Source organism: Gekko japonicus, unplaced genomic scaffold (genome assembly GCF_001447785.1).
Source record: "Gekko japonicus isolate JY-2015 unplaced genomic scaffold, Gekko_japonicus_V1.1 scaffold67, whole genome shotgun sequence".
NCBI lineage: Eukaryota > Metazoa > Chordata > Lepidosauria > Squamata > Gekkonidae > Gekko > Gekko japonicus.
Genome location: NW_015161948.1, coordinates 1,929,389 through 1,954,001, shown reverse-complemented (window position 1 = coordinate 1,954,001; position 24,613 = coordinate 1,929,389). Strand labels below are relative to the sequence as shown.

The 24,613-nt window shown below is 41.9% G+C and overlaps 1 protein-coding gene across 2 annotated transcripts in view; it reads left to right on the top strand.

The window, feature by feature from the left end:
- The window catches only part of TEX2 (testis expressed 2), a 116,790-nt gene that overhangs the window by 54,599 nt on the left and 37,578 nt on the right, over nt 1-24,613 (top strand). For both annotated transcript variants that reach the window (XM_015429409.1, XM_015429410.1), the window contains exons 2-6: nt 3,834-5,473; nt 14,028-14,228; nt 15,858-16,194; nt 19,190-19,437; nt 21,724-21,864. In XM_015429409.1, coding sequence (XP_015284895.1) covers nt 3,860-5,473; nt 14,028-14,228; nt 15,858-16,194; nt 19,190-19,437; nt 21,724-21,864 — 2,541 coding nt within the window. In that variant the 5' untranslated portion in view covers nt 3,834-3,859. The remainder of the gene's footprint in view (nt 1-3,833; nt 5,474-14,027; nt 14,229-15,857; nt 16,195-19,189; nt 19,438-21,723; nt 21,865-24,613) is intronic.

Here is a 24,613-nt window from a genome sequence, read left to right as displayed (position 1 = left end):
TGTGATATGCATGCTTTGGTTTCTGAAGGGCTTTTTCAAAAAGCAGGTTTTACAAAACCAGCATTTAAAATAGTAACTTCCTACTCCTTTAGCACCGTAACAAATTTCCCAGTGCAAGAGTTTAGATGCCTTAACCAATTCTAATTTCTCTGTTATGTATAAAAAAATAGAAGGACTGGCAGTGAGACATGCAAATTTGCTATATTCCAAGCTGATTTTAAAAGGGCTTTCTTTGCTGCCTAGTTCTTAATGTTGTCAGATAAAAGGGAGAGAATAAAAACTGTGCTTTCAGTGCCAGGTGGACAATGAGCATAAGCCAGCAACCAAATTGTGATAAAAAGTTGCCTTTTTCTTCCCTTTTGCAAAGATGAGTACAGCTTTTAAGGACTTCCGATTAATTCCACTTGACAGTTTGATTATGGCACCTTTTTCAGGTCTCAAAAATAATTTCGTTACTAAGGTGATAAAATTGTCTTGACAATTATGCTAATCTGTTCATCCCCACCCTGAGGCAACAGTTCCCTGGCTATTTTCGAGGATGGCCTAGATTCTCAAACCTATTTTATGATTCTCACTGTGATGTTATAAATCTGATGCCTTTAGTCGGTACATTGGACGTGTGCAGAAGTGAGAACTTTCTATGAGTTGGTTTTTAGCCTGTGGTAAACCTGTTTGCTGTCATATGTGGTTTTGGCTTACAGCATACCAACTGTACTTTAAGTTGGCTTTTAAAGCATTCGTATTGGTGGTGATGGAAAGTACCATCAAGTCACAACCAACTGTAGAGTTTTCAAGGTTCTGCCCTTGCCTGCCCCTGTGTAGCAGCCCTGGACAACCTTGGCGGTCTCCCATCCAAATACCAACCAGGGCTGACCCTGCTTAGCTTCCAAGATCTGATGAGAACAGACTAGCGTGGGTCACTCAGGTCTGGTGTCTCACCCTAAATTGTATGCCCAGTAGTAGACGTACAAAACTGGCTTGCTACGAGCTTGGGTGCCAACAAGGGAAGGCTTGCCAAGAAGGGAATCCTATGAGTAGCTCCTTGCTGTGCTTAGAATTTGCCATTGACTTGTTCCTTTGAAAAATCTTATGCATTCTCATCTATGTATATTGAAGAGAGCCTGTACCGTTTAGTGGTGGTTTCTTGTAAATGCCGTTCTGCTGGGGAAGACCATTTTCTAGCTACCCCATTGGTATTTGCCCTGTGGGTCACAGACAGCCACATTTGCAGTAACCATCATCCAAAAGACCTGCACTTATTTCCGTTGCAGGCACAGTGCTTGCACCTCCAGGAGGCTCACAGCTTAACATTTCCTCTGGCAGCAGCTGTTTTAAGGTTGGGAACCAACTGCCAACCACAAGTCCCACTGGGCGAAAGCATTGCACACTTTCCTAAAACACAGGGTGGGTGCCACATTGAGGAATAGTGCTCCGAAGAGCCACAAGTAGCATGACATAGAGCAACATTGGGCTCCTGAGCCACTGAGAGAGTATCAGTGTCTTACACATTGCCAATAGGAGAAAGGTGGGGGAAAGATCATGGAGTCCATTAACTAAGAAAGGAGAAATCAGCACTGGACTCAGTTTATTGTAATATATGCACGTGGTCTTGTGCCACATGTTTTAGTTCAAAGAATAAAACGGTCTTCTAGACTCAGGTATCATTCTAGCATAGTGGCCTCTTTTCTCGTTCTGTTAGAGGGCTGATTTGCATTTGATCTGGAAAGGAGACTTTCAGTATCATTAATGTGTAGAAGGTATGTAATCATTCCTTTTCTAAAGAGTGTTCAGTTCTGTAACATAATCTGAGGCTCATTTTGTCAGACAGGAAGTTTCTGCATTACCTGGGAATGCAAAGCCAATAGTCCTTCACAAGGCACTTTGCTTTGATGGGACTGCCATAAGTTTTTTGATAATTACATTGCACAAGTGATTTTAATTTTGTGTGTGTATAAAATATATGTGATGAATAAACACTTCTAAAACATTGTTATGTAAGAGATTGATGTTCAGAGGGACCAAGTGACTTTGATTAATGAAATCTTATTCCTGCCGATTAATAACCGTCATTGCTTGTTGCTGTCATCGCTGCGGTGCATGTTACCATGCTGGTAATTATCCTGACAATGTACCTTACTTTGAAAAGTCAGCTGAAGTGGCAAATAATGCTATATCCATCTTCTCATACAATTCTGTTACTGTTTAGGATGTGCCAACTTAAAGCCTCCTCTTTTGCATAGAAATGATGCAAGATTGCTTGTATTTTTTCTTCTTCTGGCCAATTTAACCCTCAGTGAAGAACTGTAAAGTACTGAGCACAGAAGTCTCCTTTTCTTCCCTCTGTTATACATCATTGGGTTGTTCACACTAGTAATATTCAGAGATCCCGTTCTTTACTAGAAGACAGTGCACCAAGATTGTGTGAGAAGTTTGAACATGCAACGTGCCTTTTTTGTGTTCCTCTAGATCTTGACTAGGGGCCGCAGTAGCTTAGAGGTTAAGATGCTGAGCTGCAGACCGGAAGGTCTGTAGTTCAGCAGTTCGAGACCCTAGTGCCATGCAAGAGTGAGCTCCCGTCTCTGGCCCCAGCTCCTGCCAAGCTAGCAGTTCGAAAGCAAGAAATTGCAAGTAGATAAATAGGTACTGCTTCGGTGGGAATGAACAGCATTCTATGTGCCTCAGCATTTAGTCATGCCGGCTACATGGCCACAGAAACATCTTTGGACGGTGCTAGCTCTTCGGCTTGGAAATGAAGATGAGCACTGCCCCCTAGAGTCGGATTCGACTGGCTTTCGAGCAAGGGAAACCTTTACCTTTTCTTTAGATCTTGACTATGGCATTCATCCAAATGTTTTTAAATGCCTGGAATCTTAGTTTGTTAGTCACCATGATGGTTAACTTAAATGATGGCGATACAACTATCCAACTAACTGCACATATGTATTCATGTCTGGAAGGTTATGGAACGGTATAGAATAGCGTGATTTTGTCAGATCTCAAAAGCTAAGCCGGGTCAGTACTTGGATGGGAAACCACCAAGAAAGACTTTGCAGAGGAAAGCAATGGCAAACCACCTCTGCTTAGCCACTTTCCTTGGAAACCTAGTGGGACTGCCATAAGTCAGCAGTGACTTGACAGCACGTTATACTCACATTCATGTCTGTATGCTCCTCTTTCCAACTGCTTTTTCATGCTAAGTCAGAGTTGCATGTTATTTTTTGTTTTGTTTTTGTGAGTGCGTGTGCATGTTCCCATTCAAATATGTTGTGTGTGTGTAAAGTGCTGTCAAGTCGTAGCCAACTTTATGGTGACCCCATAGGGTTTTCAACACAGGAGACTAACAGAGGTGGTTTCCTATTGCCTTCTTCCGCATAGCAACCCTGGAATTCCTTGGTGATCTCCCATCCAAATACTAACCTTGGCCGACCATGTTTAGCTTCTGAAAGATCAGGCTACCCTGGGCCATCCAGGTCAAATATCTTAGGTGTACCTATATTCTTTGATGTGTTATGATGACTGCTTGCTTGCCTGCTTTGCTACTTTCCTCTCTGTTCACCCTGAGCATGGGAATGGCTGGGAAGCTTCTGGCCTGAAGGAATCAGGACTGTAGGTCTGAACCGTAATAGGGAATGGTTTACATCTTATTAACTATCTTATGGTTACTAGAATGGTTTTCTGACATCTTCAGAGTAAGTGATGACCAGAGGCTTGTATTTTCTTCTGGCTACTCCTTACAGATAATCAGATATTTATGTGTGGCGTTCAAAAGCTTTTGAACTAATTTAAGCTGTCCTTCTGCCTCAGTCTAATTGTGTTTGGCCTCCTCTTCACAGATCCTGTTGCATCTCTGGGAACTGCAATGACAAGTCTGAACAGTAGCCATGCAGAGAAAACTGGTGAAATGTCTTCAAAGCAGCCAGCGCCAAAAGTGCAGGTTCAGCGATCTGTCTCCCGAGAAACCATCACCATTCATTTCTCGGCATTTGGGAAGGAGGAAGAGGAGGAGGAGGAGGAAGAGTTTAAGGAGTTTCCCACTGTGGCACTGGATGACCAAAGCATTGTAACAGCACTTGAAGCTAAGGAAGACCTATGCTTTGATCATGGTGACCATGACTTTTCTGGTCTCACTACCTCGCTTAACATGACTGCATCCCCACTTGCCTCCTCTCCCACCGCCATGCCAACTGCAAAGCCGCTGGAGTCTTCAGCAACCCAAGTATTCAGCGCAGTGCCATTAGTCCTCTCACCCTCTTCACATTTGTGTCATACCGCTAGCCCATCTGGCGTTGCGTTGCCTTCAGAACTGAGAACCAGCTTATCGTCTTCTCCATTGTCTTCTCCTTCCAAGTCACTTGTTTTGTCTAGTGCGCCATCCACTGTTACTAGCTCAAAGCCTTTCATGAGCTTAGTGAAGTCTCTTTCAACAGAAGTAGAACCAAAAGAACCCACTCCACCCACGAGACATAGACACTTAATGAAAACTATAGTGAAGTCTCTGTCTACGGACACTTCTAAACAGGAGTCTGAAAGTGCACCCAGCAGACCACCTGACTCTAAGCTGAACTTGCACTTGTTCAAGCAGTTCACCCAACCACGGAGTACTGGCGGTGATTCCAAAACTGCTCCCTCATCCCCCTTAACATCTCCTTCAGATACTCGATCCTTTTTTAAAGTACCTGAAATGGAGGCCAAAATTGAGGACACTAAAAGACGCCTCTCAGAAGTAATTTATGAGCCTTTTCAGCTCCTCAGTAAAATAATGGGCGATGAGAGTAGTAGCCACAGGCCCAAAGCCTTATCTTCAAGTGCTTCAGAACTGTCCAATCTTTCCAGCTTGAATGGCCATTTGGAAAGCAATAACAACTATAGCATTAAGGAGGAGGAGTACGACTCAGAAGGGGACTTCTATGGAAGTGATTCCCACATAAGTAAGAGTAGCAAACAGGCCCAAGCAGCCGAGGAGCATGGAAAAGAGACTGAAACTAAAAGTTCTCCGTTGTTAAGCACAAAGGACTTCAATTCAAAGGCGTCCCTGGTACTGGAAAGATGTTCTCTGTCTGCCTTGGCAAGCAAAGATGATGAAGAGTTCTGTGAACTGTACTCTGAGGACTTCTATGTGATAGAGGATGAGAGCAAAGCTGACAAACAGTTGGAAAGTTCACCAAAGATGGAGATGCCCGAGGAGAGCTCTACATCTTTCAATAGTGGAGGTGAAATTCAAGTACATGTGGAACAGGTTAACCTTCCAATGAAGACATTGTACTTTCTCACAATGTTGATCTATGCTTACCTTATACTCCCTCTCCCTAGTTACTTCAGTGGACTCTTCCTGGGAGTTGCCATTGGATTTATGATCGCTGTCTTTGTTGTTTGGCTTTTTACACCAAGTGCTAGGTATAACAGGCTACATAGATATGGGACTGGGCAGCTGAATGCAGAACCTCTGGACATCAAAGAGCCTGAGATATTGAAGGTGAGTCCCTGCTTTTTAAAATTTTCATATTTGTGTATACTTGTTTTGTATAGTAATGCCCTAAGATTAAGCTGTTCCAGAGGCCAGTTCTTATGGGAATGTAATGTACCGGCATATGGATAAGTAAGAATTGTTTCAGAAGATGCATACTGAAGCAGTGGGCCAGTTGCTTCATCATTTGCTTAAGTTGTCAACTGGGCTCCAGAAGGTTGAATTATTGTACTTTCTAAGGCATTGTTGAAAGGTCATGGTGGGCAGGCTGCTTCCCTGGGAAATTTATCAGGTGGTCAGATGCTTGCTTTAACGTGTGTATTTTGCAACTCAGATGAGATCACATAAATCCTAACTAAAAAGGATGATGAATGATCTGGGCCGCAGCCAGAATGTGTGTGGTTTTGGAGGGGAAGAGCAATGTTGATACAGAAAAGTAAAAATGGCTTCACTGTTTCAGCAGTGGTCATTTGTATGGCCAGTGTTGAAATATCACATTGACCATTCTCTTCGCAACCTGTGAAGCTCCTAACTTCATATATGATCTACAAGTTACAATGCGTGTTGAATTTGTATGTCATGCTGAATGATTTTGAGAAGAAGCATGTGTTATATTTAGGGATGGGCATGAATTGGGAATATGCTGTTTGGTTCATGGTTCATGGCATGCCTGGTTCACGAACCACAAACTAATACAAACTTTTAGCCACCAAACAAATCGGTTCAGTTCATGAGGTTTGTGATGCGGTAGAACAGCCCCCTGGTGATCTCCAGCTGAATGTCCTCTACCTGCCTACCAAGTTTGGTGAGGATTGGATTTACAGGGTCCGAGTTATGGCCCACCAAAGAAGGTTCTCCCAGGAAAGTACTTTCTGGGGAAACAACAGGCATTCATTTTGACAGGCACAGGTTCAGAAGTGTATAGAATGGATCCTGTGTAAGCCAGAGACATCAAAGTGGCAGTGGATCTCCCCCGGATGCTCCTCTACATGCCCTCCAAGTTCCGCCCCCCCCATTGCTTTGAAGTTTGGCAAACATTTAGATTGAGCAGAGACTGTCTGGAGATGTATTAGTCCATGAACCACCACAAGCAGCTTGATAGTTCATGGAAAGTTCATGCCAGTTGCCCTGCCACAAGCTATAGTTCTTGAGCCAGTTCATGCCCATCCCTAGTTATATTTGGTTCCATGACTTTTTAAAAGATGTTTCTATTATGAAATGTGGCTGCTGGTGCTGTAAATTTAAAGTAGGAGACAAATTAGGTGGAGATAGGAGCCTCTTCCCATGATATTTTCCATACAGAAAATTATCATCTTTACTGATAAGCTGTCACCAACCTGGGTGTATTTGTGTGTGCACACATGCATTATAACAAGGCAAAGGCATTGGGTTGGAAGCCCCTTTCCTCTAATTTTGTAAGACACAAAAATACAGTGCAGAAGTACAAGCTGAAGGGAGTGGCTTGAATCTAGGGATGGGTACAAACCTTGTCACAAACCTAATTTTGTGATGAAATCACCTGGGTCGTGGTTTGTGAAATGAGGTTTGTGCCATCTTGTCTCAGTGACCCTCCCACAGCCCTCCACATGGTTATCGGAAGGTTTGTGTGGCTCATGGTGGGAAGGGGGGGAGCAAGAGGGATCGCTGAAATGGCTTGCATGTCCATTTCAGCCTAACAGCAGGGCTAGTGTGCCTGTCAGCTGTTAGGCTGAAACAGATGCAAGCCATTTCAGTGATCTGTCTCATGAAACAGATGAAACAAATGGCTCACAGCCACTTAACCCTTCCCAGGTGATCCCCCTTCCCAGGTGATCCCCCCCCCCCCTTTCCTGGTTGTGGCTTGCTTCAGCCAGGAGAAAGGTGGCCTGAACTGGCTGGCATTTTTTGCTCAGTTCAGTGTTCAGTTTGGGTACAACATGAACCTCAGACCTAACCGGAATTTTCTATTTCCCTACTTGAAACCTTCCTGCATTCATGCTTGTATTGCTTGAATTCTTCCACAGTGATTGTTTTTGTGTCAGAGGCTGGTATGGAAGCTGGAGCCTCACCAAGAGAAGAAAAATTAGACGGTGGGGAGGGGGAGATTCACCACCTCTTGCCCAACACTTACATGTCTTAAATTGCCTCCCACCTCACCTTGGGAATCAGGTTGCAGCCTGTATCTAACACTGTGAAATATAACTAGCCCCTGAATTTCATACTGGAGCTCAGCAGCTTTGTAATGTTGACAGTGTGAGATGATGTCAGCTTTGAGACCGGTGTCTTTCCAAATGCCAAAAAAGACAGTTTTGTTGCTTAAGCAGGTTATAGATTTTTTTAACAAAAAGAGTACCCTGCATTATTTTGCATCCTTGCCTCACCTTGTGTTAGGGTTATATGCCCACTTTAAATTGTGACTGAAGCCTGCAGCTTAATAAACTGGTTTAAATAGACTTTTCAAAAAAATAGTCTTTCAGGTTAAATACCCAGATTTCCTGATGTTAGTCCAATATTGCTATTTAATATATATATTTTAATTCCAATTTGGTCCTTCCTATAACTTTTTCAGTACAGAGGCCTATCAGTAGTACTCCTCCTCTTCCTGCCCATGAATGACCTTTGCTCTCCAACGACCCTGCTGGAACCCATGTAGTTTCAAGGTGGTCCTGCCTACATTGAGCCATGTCTATTCTTGAGACGAGATGATAAAGATACATCCTCAACCCCAGACTAAATTCATCCTGGGTGGGTGGGTGGGTCGGTGGGGTCTTCCCTTACTCACTAGCAACCCCCTTTTAGTGTGTGTGTGTGTATGTGTGTGTATGTCTCATTAGTCCCTCATCCCATTCTGCAAATCTTAAACAAAACTGTGGTGTGGATTTTAAGCATCAGGCTTGACTGCTGCACCTAAATCTTGTTCAGTCTGCAGCCAGTTAGAACACAAACAGCTTGAAAAAGAAGCAGTCTCGTGGCATGCATTTAGTTACTGTGAAGAGCAGCAGAGCCTGTATCTAAGCTGTGTCCTCTTTGAATGTTGCATTTAAAATTTAACACCGCCACAAATCCAAGGATTGTTTGCCACTTTCCACTTCTGTATTGTGTCACAGTGCCTGTTGGATTTCTTGCTGCACTTCAGTGAAGGAGTTAGTGTTGTGTTCATAAAGGACAGTAGTGTTATCGCCCAACAGATGTATGTATGATGTATGCATGTGTTGTAAAACTATATGTGCACAAAACCTTTGTGTGATTGGATACCCAGATTTTTATTCTGTTTGTCAGGAGGCAGGAAAGTTATGGTGGGTGGCCATACTGTTATGTACTTCAACCTACATAGTTAGGTTGAATTTCCTATGATAATTGTATTTGTTAGAAACTTCCTTATCATAAATAACTGTTGTTCTTTAATGCCAAAGCACTTTGCAAGCAAAGGAATGAGCTTAACTTTGTGTACTGAAGTAAAATGCTGGGGTTCTTAACTTATGAAGAGGCTTAGCTTTCCTTCCCTGGAGGAATTTTTCACTCCTGCCTAAGATTGATTCTTAAGAAGATTTTTGCCATGGTGTATGTGGCAACCACACAATGTAATGTTTTGTTCAGTTTATGTGAAGAGCGCTTCTGTATCCAGGCAAAAAGTGTTCTTCAAACACTGTTAAGAAGTTGTGTTGGAGAAATTTAGCTTCAAAAACAGTATTGTCCTCCTGATTAATCTGAAGTTTTATTAATCTTAGAGTACCAAAAGAAGGTTTGGGGTAATAATTTGACTAACATCTCCCTGTTCCAAGGGGGGAAAGTTAACGCCTATGTAATGTACCTGGGTTGCAATTCTGGGGGGTAACTGGACCTGCGTCTAATTTGTGAAAGTATGGAAGAATCACAATCTACTTGCTGTTTCAGCTCTGTTTCATTTCCTTCATTGTTTGCTTCTGATTGCCTGAGAGTCACTAAGAGCCAGACTTGACATGAGACAGGCAGCTTATAATTGTTCACAAAGCTGCCTCTTCCACAGGGCATTTTTAAAATAAACATAATAGGTGTCTACTTTCTAATTCAAATAAATTGCATGTGGAAGAGTTTTAACCACATTCAAGCTGTGGCATTTGGCTTACAGCAAAATTCCTAATGTGCTGTACAGGGAGAGAGATTTTGTGAAGACGTTTTTCAGGAAAGACTCATGGTTTATAAGAACCCTACATTACAGTGTAATGTAATTCCGTGTTCTACTGCCTCTAGGCTTTTCTGTGCATGTTGTTGTTGTTGTTATTTATTGTTAATCACCCAATCCCAGTTTACGTTAGGCTCTGGGCAATGTATTAGTCCAAAAGGGAATTAGATAAGCATATGGAGCGATGTACAAGATGACATAATGCCATAAAAATATACAAAACATTAAAATTCAATGTACAGTTTGATAAAAGGCTTTAGAAACTTGGATAACTCGGCACTTGTGGTCTTTTCTGCTGTGTATAGCATATGGTAAACAGGATCCTATTATGTAATTTCTGTACAGCTTAATGTCATGTTAACACTTATGCTATGATTCTGTTCTTTCTGGTGGTTCCAGTCTTTTTAAATATGTGTGTGTGTGTGTGTGTGTGTGTAATAAAATTTTTGCCATTTAAGGGGATACAGAATAAATAAGGGGCAAAAGGGAAAATAAGGAGCATAAAGTATCATTTGTTAAACACCTTTTAAGGACATTGCTTAATATGAAAAGATAAAACATGAAAAGATAGAATGACAAGTCACAATATAATAATGACAAGTCACAATATAATAAAAACAATCTATACTTCCACATAATATATTTCCATTATTTCCTATCTATAGGGCTGATTGGTGGTTCCAGTCTTGTAATATCCTAATGTATTAGTTATTGACTATCGCATTTTGTTGATTGTACTGACTATGTGTAATCTGCCTTGAGTCCATGTCAGAAAGGTGGACCATAAATAATGTAAAATTCTTAAAAATAGTTATTCTGACACATTTTCACCTCTAATGTCTCAGTGGCTTCAAACCTGAATTTATATTCTTGATTCACTTATTAAATGTTGCTTGTCCAGTTTGTTTCCTTTGAGTGTCTGAAAGTTAGGACTTGGTGTGCATTTAGACACACAACTATTGCTTGAAAATGTCTTGTTTACTCATATAAAGTGTGTGTGAAGGAGAGAGATGGAGATCTTTTAACATGAAAAGTATAATGCTGCTGAAGAGAACTTGTCTCTCCTCAGGTTTTATTGACCCCTGGCACTTTGCTCCCCAGAAGGCTGACTTCTGGTACTGGAATGAAACCGAAGTTCAGTAGCGCCTTAAAGATTAACATCATTCATTCAGCATGAGCTTTCATGAGTCACAGTTCACTCCTCCAGTCTTGAAGAAAACGTTTCTGAAGCAACTGAGTGGGAACGATTCAGCTCCCCTCACCTAGGCAGGCATCGCATCTGATGTTAAAAACTCCCTTACTTCATCCTCTTGCTTGATGTATCAATGAGGCAGACACATGAAGTTACAAACACGGCCTGCTTCCATCATGTTTAGTTTGGCCCTGGGTTGAAGCACAGATCACAATTCTTTCTAGAAATTCTTTGACACAGATGTGACACTTTTTGTTTATCCTGTTGATTGGATTCGTATAACACTGTGTGTCTCCTTGAGCAGGTTTCTCAGGGAGATCTGCATCATTTTGTATGAGTCATGTGTTCAGGCGCCATGGGGAGTAATCCACCCACACCAGCAGAGTATACTTAACTGCTATGCATTACACAACGCTGCCTTAAGCCTTAGTGTAGTAACAGAGAAACCTGAGACAGTATAATAGCATTCCACTGGTCAGTATAACCAGTTAAACCACAGTCCAGTCCAGAATGAAATTCAATATCTGTTTCTGGCTCTGCATGGTTTCTGAAGATTGGCTTCAATATAACAGCATGCAAATCTGATGGCTGTTCAGCCTCTTCAAAAGAAATGTTACCATGCTTTTAATAGGTTTCTTATTTTAATCCAAAATAATGCAGAGATATAATAAGTGGTGAATGTCTGGTGAAAATAACGGATGTAACTCTGAATTCTGCACTACCGTAGTTCTGAGAGAACTGTGACTGGCCCAAGGTCACCCAGCAGGCTTCATGTGAAGGAAGGGGGAATCCAACCCAGTTCTCCAGCTTAGAGTCCAACTATCTTAACCACTACACCATGCTGGCTCTCAGTAGATTTATGTGGAAAGAGTTATACTGGTTCATAGGAAGTTCCAGTTTTGGCCCCAGTGTTTTCTGCCCTGACTGTACATGTGTAAAGGGACACACTGGCATGCCCCATCCATCATATGCACAAAGACTGAACTGGGTAAGAAGTAAGGTACTTCTTTGAAGCAGGCTTCTTAGGTACCTGGAAGTCTAAGTACCAGGAAGTCACTGAAATCTATTTTCTTTTATGCCCAAGCATGTTGAAACAATTTAAGGATACTAATAAACTTCTTTTCTGTTCTATCTCTCCCAGTTCCCTTCCCTGATACTGCCCCACAGGGCCGGATTTAGACTTGCTGAGGCCCTAAGCTATACAAAACCCAGAGGCCCCCTACTGTTTTAAATTACATCAGCTGGTCTCAGAAAAATTTAAAATATATACGCCTTTTTAATATTTGAAATCATTTTTTATATTGTGTTTTTATTCGAGGCCCCAGCAGATTGCGAGGCCCTAAACTGTAGCTTATTTAGCTTATGCGTAAATCCAGCACTGCTGCCCCATCATACATGGCCTTTGTCTACACGTTCTATGATCCTCAACATAGCCTTTTTGTGGTCAAAGGGGGCCCTCTCTTTTCCTTTTTCATCAATAGAAAAACTGGCTGGATCCAACCCATCATCTGTATTTTGAAACAGTTATGAAATAGCCAGAGACTTGGGGGGAAATCCTTTGCTGGAGGTCTGATTGTTCTAAGTACTAACCAACATGTACCAAAGAAATGAAGGTGCTACTCTTTTTTGGTTTGTTTGAGAAACAAATGAGATTAAATTCTAGTGTGATTAGATTGGTCTGGCAGAGTTTAATCCACTTGATTCATCACACCCCTTGCAACAGGTTTTTGGTTTAAATAACATTGAGCAGCATGCGGTGGTTCTGCCATCTGCTCAAGCTGAAATAGATGTAGGAGTATATGGGATAGAGCAACCAAATTGGTTTGAATTGTGCTTTGTGGTTGTCTCAAAAGTAATCTTTTATAGGGGGAAAAATGAGCCCTTCCGTTTTGGCTTCATTTCCTGTTTGTGTAAAAGTATACTGTTTATGGGATGTTGTGTTGATGCTGTGGGTAAGTATGCCTTGCCTAATGTTACAGAATGCTGAAGATCTTGTAATGGATTGATGTTGCTCTTGTATTACATGATCCAGGATATCCAGTGTACATGAAGGCTTCATGCCTAGAGAAGCTGCCTAGTTCTCTTCTGGGGGATAAGAAAAAATAGCAAGTGAGTGCAGTGGGGAGGCTCCATGATTGCGATTGCATGGAGCCCTCCTCAATTCTTGCAAGAATTAGAGCCCCACTGAATTCATCATCTAAAAACTGGTTTACGTGTTACCAGAATTGTGAATTCCTGTTTGCTTGCTAGTGGGCTGACTGCAAGTTTTCTATAACATTTGAAGATAAAATTAGGGGGAGTAAATACGTAAGGTGAGGCTCCAAGGCATTTGGATGATTGGAAATATTTAAAGGGCCCTCCTGTTTCTATTATGATACAAGGAACTACGTTAACAGGAACTGTGTTCCTAGGGGAAGGGTTCTCAGGGAACAGTGTTTTGCCTGTCTTGGCCTATGCTTGGCAGTTCAATAAAGCCTTACGTTTGAGCACAACTGCTTGTTACTATCATAACACTGTCCTTTCCCACTCATTTACCAGTTGACTTGTCTGCAAGGCCAGTTTCTTAGCTAGTTTACAGCACTTTGTTCATTTTCACGCCAGTATGAGTAGTAGGCTACTGCTACTCTACTTAGCCCTCTTTCCTCTTCCTTAAGGAAGATAGCCAGTTTGGTGTAGTGGTTAAGTGTGCGGACTCTAATCTGTGAGAACCGGGTTTGATTCCCCACTCCTCCACTTGCACCTGCTGATGTGACCTTGGGTCAGTCACAAGCTCTGGCACAGCTGTCCTTGAAAAAGAGCAGTTTCTGTCAAGAACTCTCTCAGCCCCGCCTACCTCACAGGGTGTCTGCTGTGGGGAGGGGAAGGGAAAGGAGTTTGTAAGCCGCTCTTAGACTCCTTTGGGTAGTGAAGGGCAGGGTATAAATCCAACCTCCTCCTCCCCCCATTCTCCTCCTCTCCTCCTCCTCCTCCACCACCACCACCACCACCACTACTACTACTACTACTTTGGGAGACCAGTATCATTCCATCCTGCTCCAGTCTTCCTTGGTTCTATAAGTGTTTTTACTGTCAAACTCTACTGAAGGATGTGGCTGACATGCTATGGAAATACATGGTCTAGTCACTGCTGTAACTTATTTCAGCTTTTCAATTACAGTGGTTAGTCCTTGAATACATTATGAACTAAGCATCATGTTTAATAACTCTCTGTGTGTGTTTTTCCCCACTAGGGCTGGATGAATGAGATCTCTAACTACGATCCAGAAACCTACCATGCTACTTTGACACACTCCGTCTTTGTGAGACTTGAGGGAAGCACCTTGAGACTTTCAAAACCCAACAAAAATATTTCTAGAAGGGCTATCTATAATGAAGCAAAGCCTGAAGTTGTCTATATTAGCCAGAAGATTTATGATCTTACAGACAGCACGGTGAGTGCAGGTGAAATTTTATCCCAAATGATTGATTATTGGTCAACCAGCTTGTTGCAGTGCATGTGTCTGAGGGTGGAAGTAGCCATTGAATGACATGTATTGCTTGCAAAAATGGCATTCCCATGTCTTGTTCACTCCCTTCTGCCGGTAATATCTAGGGACTGTCAAAGCGAGGTGTGATATTGCACTCTTCCCCTGTCTCCACAAGTGCCAGCCATTAAAACAAGCCAGAGGAAGGGAAACTTGACAGCACGGTGATGCATGCTGAGTATCCCTAGAGGTTATGAGAGACAAGGGAACCCGGGGCTGTTGTATAAAGTGGCAGCCTTGGGTTTGCCATAAAATCTAGCTCTGTCTGATTTTTAAATCATACCTGCTTTTTGCAGGACTGCTTGTCCCCATATAAGATAAGCTAAAATTATCCTACCTTGTTTCATTTATTTCCTTCTCCCACTTGTTTGTTTTCCAAATGCAGGAGCGATGCATCATTCTTAAGGGGATAGAAACAGGTTAAAAATCAAGGCCAGAAATGAGTCATTTCAAACATCAGAGCAGTGTTGAGTGTGAAGTCAGGAGTCATGGTTATTCTGGATTAATTAACAGAGTACAAGTATATGATCTTGCATATCAGGCTTCTTTCCCCAGGTGGGATTTGATTTAAGGAATAATTATTGGATTTCAGAATTAAAGTCGAATAGCTTTTGTGTTATGAGAGCTAGACTTGTAGAGCGTAGAATCATTACAAAAAATGGAATAGATCAAATGTAATTAACAGTTATCCCATTGTAAGTTTGAAATGTGTATTGTATTAGTACATTGCAAGATGAGTAGGCTTTCTGACCTAATTCCCTGTTTATTTCGTAATGTATACCTTATTCCACTTTTCCTCTGAAGAGCTCAAGGTGCTGTACATTAATATTCCCTGCTCTGGTTTATCCTTATAATAATCCTGTGGGGTAGGTTAGGCTAAGAATGGTTGGTCTAAGGCCACCCAGCAAGCTTCATAGCAGACCAGGGATCTGAACACGCATCTCCCAGATCCTAGTTCAAAACATCATTCAACGTGGCTGAATGCCCAAATTATTTTGAAAATACTAAGGAGCTTGCATGTAGTAATTATCTGCATTTAACACTGGGTAGGACTGCATTTACCCTGTGTGCCCATTTTGGAATGGGGATGGTGGTACTGGAAAAGCCCATGCCAAAGCAGGAGAGCCAAAAAACAAAAAAAAGCAAAACAAAAAAGCCCCTCCTCTAGAGTTCAGTTATTGGCCTACTATGGCACCAGTTTTCTCTAGCATTTCCTGCCCCTGATTTCCCCTTTCATCCTCTTCCTTAAGACTTACCTAGCAATAGAAGGAATGTCAGTGGGCCCATCTTTAATTTCCCAATGATGCAAGATAGGCCTCCCCTATCTCCAGTCTTCCCTGCTGTTGGCTTCTTCCCTCCCCTCCCACTACACGATAAATTTTTGAAAGCTTGACCGTTTCCGGGAGTGTTTTAAGAAGACTATGAAATGCCAGGTCTATTCCAAATCCCCATCTCTTTTTGCAACTGGTCAATACATAGAATTTTGTATTCCCTGGTGAGGATTACTTTGAAACTCTCTTACAACTTATTTTCTAGATTCATCTGGTCCCCAAAAGTTTGGCTCGCAAACGAATCTGGAATAAAAAGTATCCTATTTGCATTGAGCTTGGGCGGCAAGATGATTTTATGGCTAAAGCCCAGGCCGATAAAGAGACCTTGGAAGAGAAGCCACCCACAGAAAAAGCAGAGCTCTGTAGTGAAGAATCCAAGAAACAATCTCAGGATGGAGTGAAGTCCTCTACTCAGAAGGATCAAGTGCTTTATCTCTTTGGAAGGACTGGTAGAGAAAAGGAAGAGTGGTTTAGGAGATTCCTTCTGGCTTCCAAATTAAAATCTGATGGAAAGAAGCTAGTTATATGTGGAAACAAGCCAGGTAAGAATCATGTTCAAAGTTGGTATTAGAAGAGGGTGTCTTCTCTGCCTATATATATTTAAAAAGTTGATAAAATTTCTTGTTGTAAGATGTTCCAAATATCAGCTTAGAAATGTTGCATATTCCAGAAGGAGAATGATGTATTATGTGTATTGAACTAGAAAATGGCTGGTCTGAGGATTTGTTTTAATTCTTCCCGTTTTATTATATAAACCATTTTTAGCAATCCATATTTTTATATCATGTATGTAACAATCAGAGTCAGAGAGACTGCTGAATTGCAACTGATAATGAAGCTCAGGACAATGCATCCACCTGGACTGAATTGAGACCTAGGTTTCTTGTCTCATTACCAATGCTGATTTCTCCATGTCTACTACCTCTCTGCATATCACACATAATCCAATCACACCTGCTATTGTCATTTGCCTGCTAATGTCATTTGGCATCTGAAATCATTCCACTTTCCAATATATAGGACAGATGGACTCACGTTATAGCTATATCTGAAGACGTGAGCAGTAACTCACAAAAGCTCATACCCTATCACAAATTTTGTTAGTTTTTAAGGAGCTATTGGTCTCTTACTCTTTTCAACAATTAGAGTATTGAGTAGAAATAGGACTTAGGGAGCAATTCTTTAACAATCTTCCCACTTCCATTGCAGTGGACAGTTTTTCCTAAACTATTCTGTAGTGCCTGATATTCAGATAGTGGAATGCATATGTGCTTATATGATTGTAGCACTTCATAGTGTTTTAGTCTAGTATACAAAGTTAGAAGGACCTCAAACATGCTTCCTTTTGTTGCCCCATTAATTAATTAAATTAGAATTTTAAAATGCTACCTCTCTGGGGAACCTGCCCAAGGTGGCATACAAGATAAAATATAATAAAAACAAAGCATTAAAAGTTATTACTTAAAATCCAGTATAATAACTCAGCCACAGCATAAAAACATTGAGCACCTTAAAATAACAGCTTTCAGACAAAAAGCATGCTAAAATGGAGTTAAAAGACTAACCAAACCCTTAATTAAAAGCTTGGATTATCTTCTTATATTTGCTAATAATTGCTTTTAAAATGCAAAATGTATCCAGCTGTTATTGGAGCAATATTTAAGAAAACAGGGGACTCCAGCTGAAGAAATGGTTATGACTAAAACTGACATGAATCTAAAGTGATCTGAAGTTACTCTGGCAAGGAACATCTGATGTACTGCCTAAGATCCGTGATTTGAATTAGTAATGTGGGAAGCCTTTAATTTTTAATAAGCCCTTTTATCTTTCCTCCAGCTTTAGGAGAGTCTCTTCGTCCCCGCCCATCCCTCCAAAAAACGTTTGCAGAACACAATGTTTTTGGAGGTTTGTGGCCTTAAAGTGTACTTTAAGACAGTTCTGCAATCTAATGTAGCAGTTGGGCTATAATTGAACCATATAGCATGTAATATGGCCCAAACACACACAGACAAAAATACATTGAGGCAGATTCTACACAGCAGTTAGAAACTAGAGAAGTATCCAATAGGAATTGAATTGTTTCACTAAATTTGGTTCTCAGTTTTTCTCTTTACTTTATATGACCACTCCCATATGAACTTACCCATCCACTCTGGTCGTCTTTGGAGGTCTGGATGCCCCTTCCAGGGCTGTACAGGTGGAACCCAAGAAAAGGCCTTCTCAGTCACGGCAGCAAAACCTTGGAGCTCCCTCCCCAGGGAGATTCATCTGCCTGCCTCTGTTGTCTTCTCCTGCCAGTGGGTGAAGACTTGTTCGTTTCCTTTGGCATTCTGTACTCTTATTAGCCCTCTTCCCCATTTGTGTGTTTTTGTGTGTTGTGGTTTTAAAGATTTTATATATATATTTAAGCACTCTTGATGTTTGAAATGTTTTAATGGTTTGGTTTCACTGCCTTGGGGGCCCTATCTGGATGGAAAGGTGGGGCAGAAATGTTTTAAATAAACAAATATCCCTTACTGTTGTTCAGAACCAGCCTTCCCACTGTCAACAACACAAAAGCATGACATGATCAAAATACACAAATTCATGCACACTTGCCAGGTTTGCATGATTTACTAGCACAATTTTCCTCTTCCGAACATAAACTTTTCTTACCTCAAGTCGGTGGAGTTCTGTTTGGGCATAGTATCTTACATTCAAATGTGCAGGGCTAGACACTGGTGGGTTATTAATAAGTTTCTGCCCATGGCTGTGTTTATACAGCCCTGCAAAGGCTTCATAGACTATGTCCCTTACCTATATATCTAATAGTGAAGTGGCCCCGTCAGTGCGGATACTTAAATCAGCGCTCCGGGGCCACCTGGGGGGCAGGGAGAGGTTTGTGCACACGTGGGGTGGTCCCCACGTCTGCACAAAAATCAGAAACCCTGCAAAAAAAAATGGGGGGATGTTTAAATCCCCCCGAAACTGGCAGAGCGTCCCCGCTCGCCCCTCGCTTCAGTGCATAGGGGGGGGAAGAGAGTAGCGAGGAGCCGGGGGAAGAGGCAATGGGGGGAGATCAAGGGGGGGTGGAGGACAGGGGGGAACCGGCAGGATGGGGGGGTACTTACCTCCTCCTGCTGCTTCCTCCTCTGCCTCCCCCCCCCCGTGAGTATCGCGGGTCCACCCCTTGTAAAGCAGAATTCCTTCACAAACTAGCTTTGGTGGGCTGCAGCTATTGCAGCTGTGGCTGTAGTCAGTGGAATTCTTCCATTTTCTATTCTCCCCTGTGTTCCCCTTCCAAATAGTAGTTACCTCTTCCAATTGCTAACATAGATCTTGTTAATTATGCACTTTAATTCCTGAAGAGATTTCTTTCTTTGCCTGGAATTAGTATGGTTGGCCACAGCTGTTTGAAAATTAAATATTTGGTAGTCTTGCTATGCTAACAGCCTTCTAATCATTGCATCTTAAACTTCTGACTTTTATAGACCTCCGGTGTTGTGTTTGATAATTTATTAATGATTGTGAGGGTTTTTTCCCCCCTTCCTCCCTTAGGATTTCTGCCAGCACACAGTAGATCCAATAGCCAAACTGGAGTTCTTACACACAGTCGAAGCAGCAGTAAAGGAAGTGTAGAAGAAATCCTCTCTCAGCCAAAGCAGAAGGAACTGGCAGCCGTCATGAGACAAAAAATGTTGTTGGATTACAGTCTGTATATGGCAAAGTGCATTCCACAGGAACAGAGAAGCCCCATCACAAGCCCAGTTCACAGTGCTGACAGTAGCCCTACTGCTGTAAAGAAGGTGAAGTGTAAATTAAGTACTCTGCATTGTACCCAGTAGTCTTTCTTTGTGTGCAATGGGTTTCTTCTTTCCTGTCTTGTGGTGTTTGGGAAAGGGAACGTCTTCCATTAGGTGGCTTTGCTCCTTTTTGCTGTCACTATTTTCTGTCTAAGTTGATGTCTTGTTGATCTATACGGGCATCCATAATGTAAAGAGTGGTGGGGATTCCAGCACTGGTGTAACTCTTGTCATAGTGTCAACATAATACTTACTGATCCAAGGTTTCGTATGGTAGGAGGAGCTGAATGTTGCTACCCTACCCTGCTCTCAGAGAGCTCCCCTGTGTACTGTCATTGAATTTGTGACTTAAAGCAGCTATGGATATTACCAAGGAAGCGCAAGTTCTCAATTTGTGATTCCTTTCTCTCCCAACTTATGCATAACATTCAAAGTGTTAACCAGGCATGTAAAAATGTTTCCTAGACATTTGCTGCATTAACTCCATCTTGGCTAAACTCACATCTTAGCAGCCATTTTAGGAGCTAGCAATGCCTTGCTTTGGAGAAGGGTGAGGTCATGGCTTTCCTTGTCAAGCTATGCTAGTGAGTGGCCAGGATCTTGGGTGGGAGACTGACCCACCAGTGGGCCATCTGCACGTCCACCTTTTGCTGCAAGGGCTTGCAAAGCTGGGTGCCCACCTTGGTCTATCAATGTAATCTTGTCAGCAAATGTAGGTCCTCCTGATTGCAAAATCCAATTACTATCAAGCCACCAGGTGTGCTTGAGAACTGTTATTGACCTTGCCTGAATGGGCAAGCCTGTCCCCCGCATGGATGAAGCCTCCACCCTGCCAGGCCTTTTTGTCCACCCAGGATATCCCCCTGCTTGGATGCAATCACCTTTTTTTGTTCTCTGGGGAAGACACTCCCCCCCCCATCAGTGAGAGCCAGAAAATCCATAGATGCTCATCATGGATCCATCCCAAATCTCTGCATTTTGCAATCATTTCTTTGATACTCCTTTGTGTTGGCTCCTATATAGCACTGCTCCACCAGCCAAAGAGTGGTGGTAGTCTCGCCCCCTCCACTCACTCAGAGGCTGCCAACTCTCTTGTTTGTTTGGAACTTCAGAATGTTTTCTTGCCATGGAGGAGCATCCCTCTGCTGCCTTACCTTTCACTATTTTCTTGGGACCTTTGGCATCTCCGCAATAAATCCCCTGCTACTCTGCCACTTTCCCCTGGACATAAGTACTGCCTTCTGGATTTCTGGCTCATCACCCTTAAGTTAAATAGACACAGCTCAGTAGAATGAGGATAGGTAAATTTCTCCTCTTTCGTGGGACTTTTTTCTCAAAACTCTCCTTTCCCACTCTTTAAATCCCCTGCTCTCCTCCCCCTTCCTTGTGGCCATCTCTTGGTGTGGCAATCTTGCTCAGCCGGAGGCTTGACTTCCTCTTCTCTGCTTTAACTCTTCAGATGCAGGTCCTTCTAGACACACCCATTTCATTATGCCTAGGTTCCTTTCAGTTCCTATACCCCCATGTTTCCCTAAATAAAATCTAAACCTTGTTTTAGAAAAGATCTGGTTGTTCTTTGGAAAAGATCTGGTTACTCATAGCCTAATCGAGCCAAGTTTTTGCCCACTATTCAGGTAAAGATTCCTAAACCATGTGTTCTGCACTCCCGGTTGGCAAGGGTGTCAGTTTTCTGAGGTATTCAGACTGTGGAAGCGGAAAGAGATTTCCCCCATCACTGAGCTTAAATTCCTCCAAATTGGTCATGGTTCTTGGTGAGTGATCATAACCCAAGTTAGAGAGTCCAGATGTGGCCACGGATAAATGTGAAAGGGAGCACATGTGGTAATAAAGTAAGGAGTTGTGTTCTTCTCCATGGCAATATGTGAGTTCTAGAGAAAACATCCATACATTCATTTCACATTAGGGTTGATGCAAGTGTTTCTGTTTTAGGTATATTACCCAAGGAACATGCAAGGAAGTTCAGGTCACTTGCACGCTGTTATTACAGACTGGAGACAGCCAGCTATTTTTGTTCTGAATTAAATCCCATTCTAAATATGGTTGGTTTCTTGTGACGTGTGTGCAGATCCTACTTCCACCTTTGCCAAATAAGTTTTTTAACATTTTTTGTGTTTTTTAAAAAATCACAAGGTCTGTTTGGCCAGAAGTGACAGTGGGGTAGAAATGTGAGTTGGTAGTAACTAACACAGACATGTAAGTACCTTCAGACGTAATCCAGCTGTGTGACTTGCTATAAGTGGACAAGCCATTCTCCTTTCCTGTTGGCAGTTGCCAGATGCCCAGGAAGAAGAGGAACAGGAAGCATGGGTGAATGCATTGCTTGGAAGAATATTCTGGGATTTTTTGGGAGAAAAGTATTGGTCTGACCTCGTGTCTAAGAAGATACAAATGAAACTTAGCAAAATAAAGGTATGAATACTTCTCAAGATTGCCTTCTCTTTATTCTTGAATACATTTCTTACTGTTTGCACATGTTGATTAATGATGCATCCTGGTTAAATGCATAAGAAGCCTTCATGTTAACTTCACTTTGGCGATCTTATTAACAAGCGAGAGTGATTTTAACAAGAGTTTTTTTCCAACTTTTGCCTGCTTCCCGCTGAAACGAATAGCTGAATACAGTCACTTGCCTCAGTACAACCCTTTCTAGATTTGCCAGCCATGTTCTTATAAGCATGGACGGCTTCAAAAGGGAATTAGATAAGCATATGGAGCAGAGGTCCGTCAGTGGATATTAGCCACAAGGTATAGATAGGGGCTCTGGGGCAAGTGATGCTCTATCTTCTTGGTGCTTGGGGGGGGGTCAACAGTGGGAGGGCTTCTAATGTCCTGGCCCCACTGCTGGACCTTCTGATGGCACTGGTATTTCTGGCCACTGTGTGACACAGAGTGTTGGACTGGATGGGCCTTTGGCCTGATCCAACATTGGCGTCTCTTATGTTCTTATGAACAGCTGAAATGCAGAGATTTTCTGGTGAGTTCAGCTGTCTTGGACTTTGACTGGATGAGCAATGCTGCTTTTGACTTTGTATTTCACCAGAGGTTGTGGCCACCCTTTTTTCTTATCGTGTTAATGGGAAGATATTCTCACTTTTTGCAGCTGGCTTTCAATCCGCTGTTATCTGAGTTCATTGGCAAGTTCAGTATTTCTCAGCACAGCATTTTATAAGAATATAAAATAATAGGACAAACTCCAGAAATATATGCAGGGTCAAAAGTGGCATTTAGGGAAAAAATGGCTTTGGGGCCCATAAACTCCCTCTCCTTTGTTTCCTTTGCTGTGCCAGTGATATTTTTTTTCCACTTTGCCACATTTCAAATGGCGCAATATACAATCTGGTGTTAAGATGGTATAGGTGGAATATGTAATCAGATGTCCATTTGGGAAAATATATTAATGTCCAGTATGAAGTTTTATTGTGTTTCTGCACTTTTGCTTTATTTTAAGTTATTTATTGATGCACTTTGGTTCCCATTTGCTACACCTTTTTCCCAAATAATTTTATTATTTTCTAATACCATAACAATAAAATTATACACACAATAACACTTGAGTAAAGTTTCTAACTTTGCCATAATATAAAACAGAAATATATAAACTTTGTGGAATAAACAGTAATCACTTACAAGATATTTAAAAGTATAGTAAATTCTGATAATGTTTATTCTTTGGGATAACTCCCCCTTCTGTAAGGTATCTAACCACTGGGAACCAAACCGCTTGGAAAGTTCTTTGGTCACTTTCTGTGTTTGCCAATAAGTTTTGGGAAGAGAGCTTACCATAAGCAAAATGTTCCCAGACTTTGTTTTGCCAACCAGCTACAGTTGGACATGTTGTTTCTTTCCATTTTTGTGTGATAGCTATTCTGGCAATTACTTTTTTTGTATTTTTTCATGTGTGTGTGTGTTAGAGAGAGTGTGTGTGCACCTGGAAGTCATGGTGACCTCTTGTGACTGACCCCTACTGGGTTTCTGGAGGATATTCAGAGAGGTGGCTGAATAAAACCTTCCCCCGCCTCTGGACTGCTGGTATTCCAAGGAGGTCTCCCATCCAAGTACTTGCCAGAGTTGACCCTACTTAGCTTCTGAGATCTGACAAGATCAGGCTTGCCTGGGCTATCCAGGGCCACCAAGTGCCATTCCTTGACCTACTGAGATATCAAAGGTTCACAATTCTTGGCAGAGCTTTGGAAGGAATGTAGTGAAACTTTGGCAGTGGATGCAAAGTGGAAGGCAAATGAGGGACTAGATCTAAGGATTTGTTCCTGGGTAATAATTAGATTATGATAGTGATCCATATGGAAATGACATAGTTTTCCAGGTGAAGTTCACACAAGTGTTGTAGCCTAACCCATGTCCTGTAAAACTGTTGTGATCATATGTCTAAAGCAACATATAACCATAGGTGCAATGTTGCTGGGAGGTGTATTGTTAAACTGCAAGTCAGAGCACTTGGCATCTCTCTTACTAAGGCAACATTTTAGCTGAAGCGCTCATTGCTTGATCCAAAAATGTGGATCCCTACTCTTATCTCTGGCCCTTCCTAGAGTTTCTCCTTTGCCCTGTAATCAGATAGGACTTGCACTGAATCCAAAATGAAAAGACCTGGAGAATGCCCTGCTCCTGCCAGCAACATCCAGTGATGTAGAGGAGGAAGATGCATAGTTTGTGGTGATGATACAAAATGGGTCAATTAGTGCTAGAAGTTACTGGGGAAAGGGGAAGAAATGAAGGAAGTCCATTCCATTAAAACCATAAGAACACCCTGTTACTCTTTCTTTCCCTTGCAAAACAGTAATAGTGTTTCCTTCTTGGGTTAATAATGTTTTTACTTAGCATGGAAAAACTAATTTCCTTTCTTTCTTTTTTGGGCATCCTATTGTTAGACCTTTATTCCTTAATTGGGTTGGCTAAATTGCATCTTTTAAAGTAGGCAGTTCTCTAGGTTGCTTCAGGAGCCACAGCAGGAGTGATGTTCTGGATAATGTGTTTGTCAGCTTGAAACCTGCAATTCTGTTTAAGGCATCAATCCAAGCACAGCGTAAGCTGTTCTTAACATTCACCATTTTATCACCACTGAATGCATCTTTGGCAAATGCATGTGTAGTAATGGTCTCCTTGTATGCCGCGGTAAGCAGGTCGACTTAATTAGCTCTTT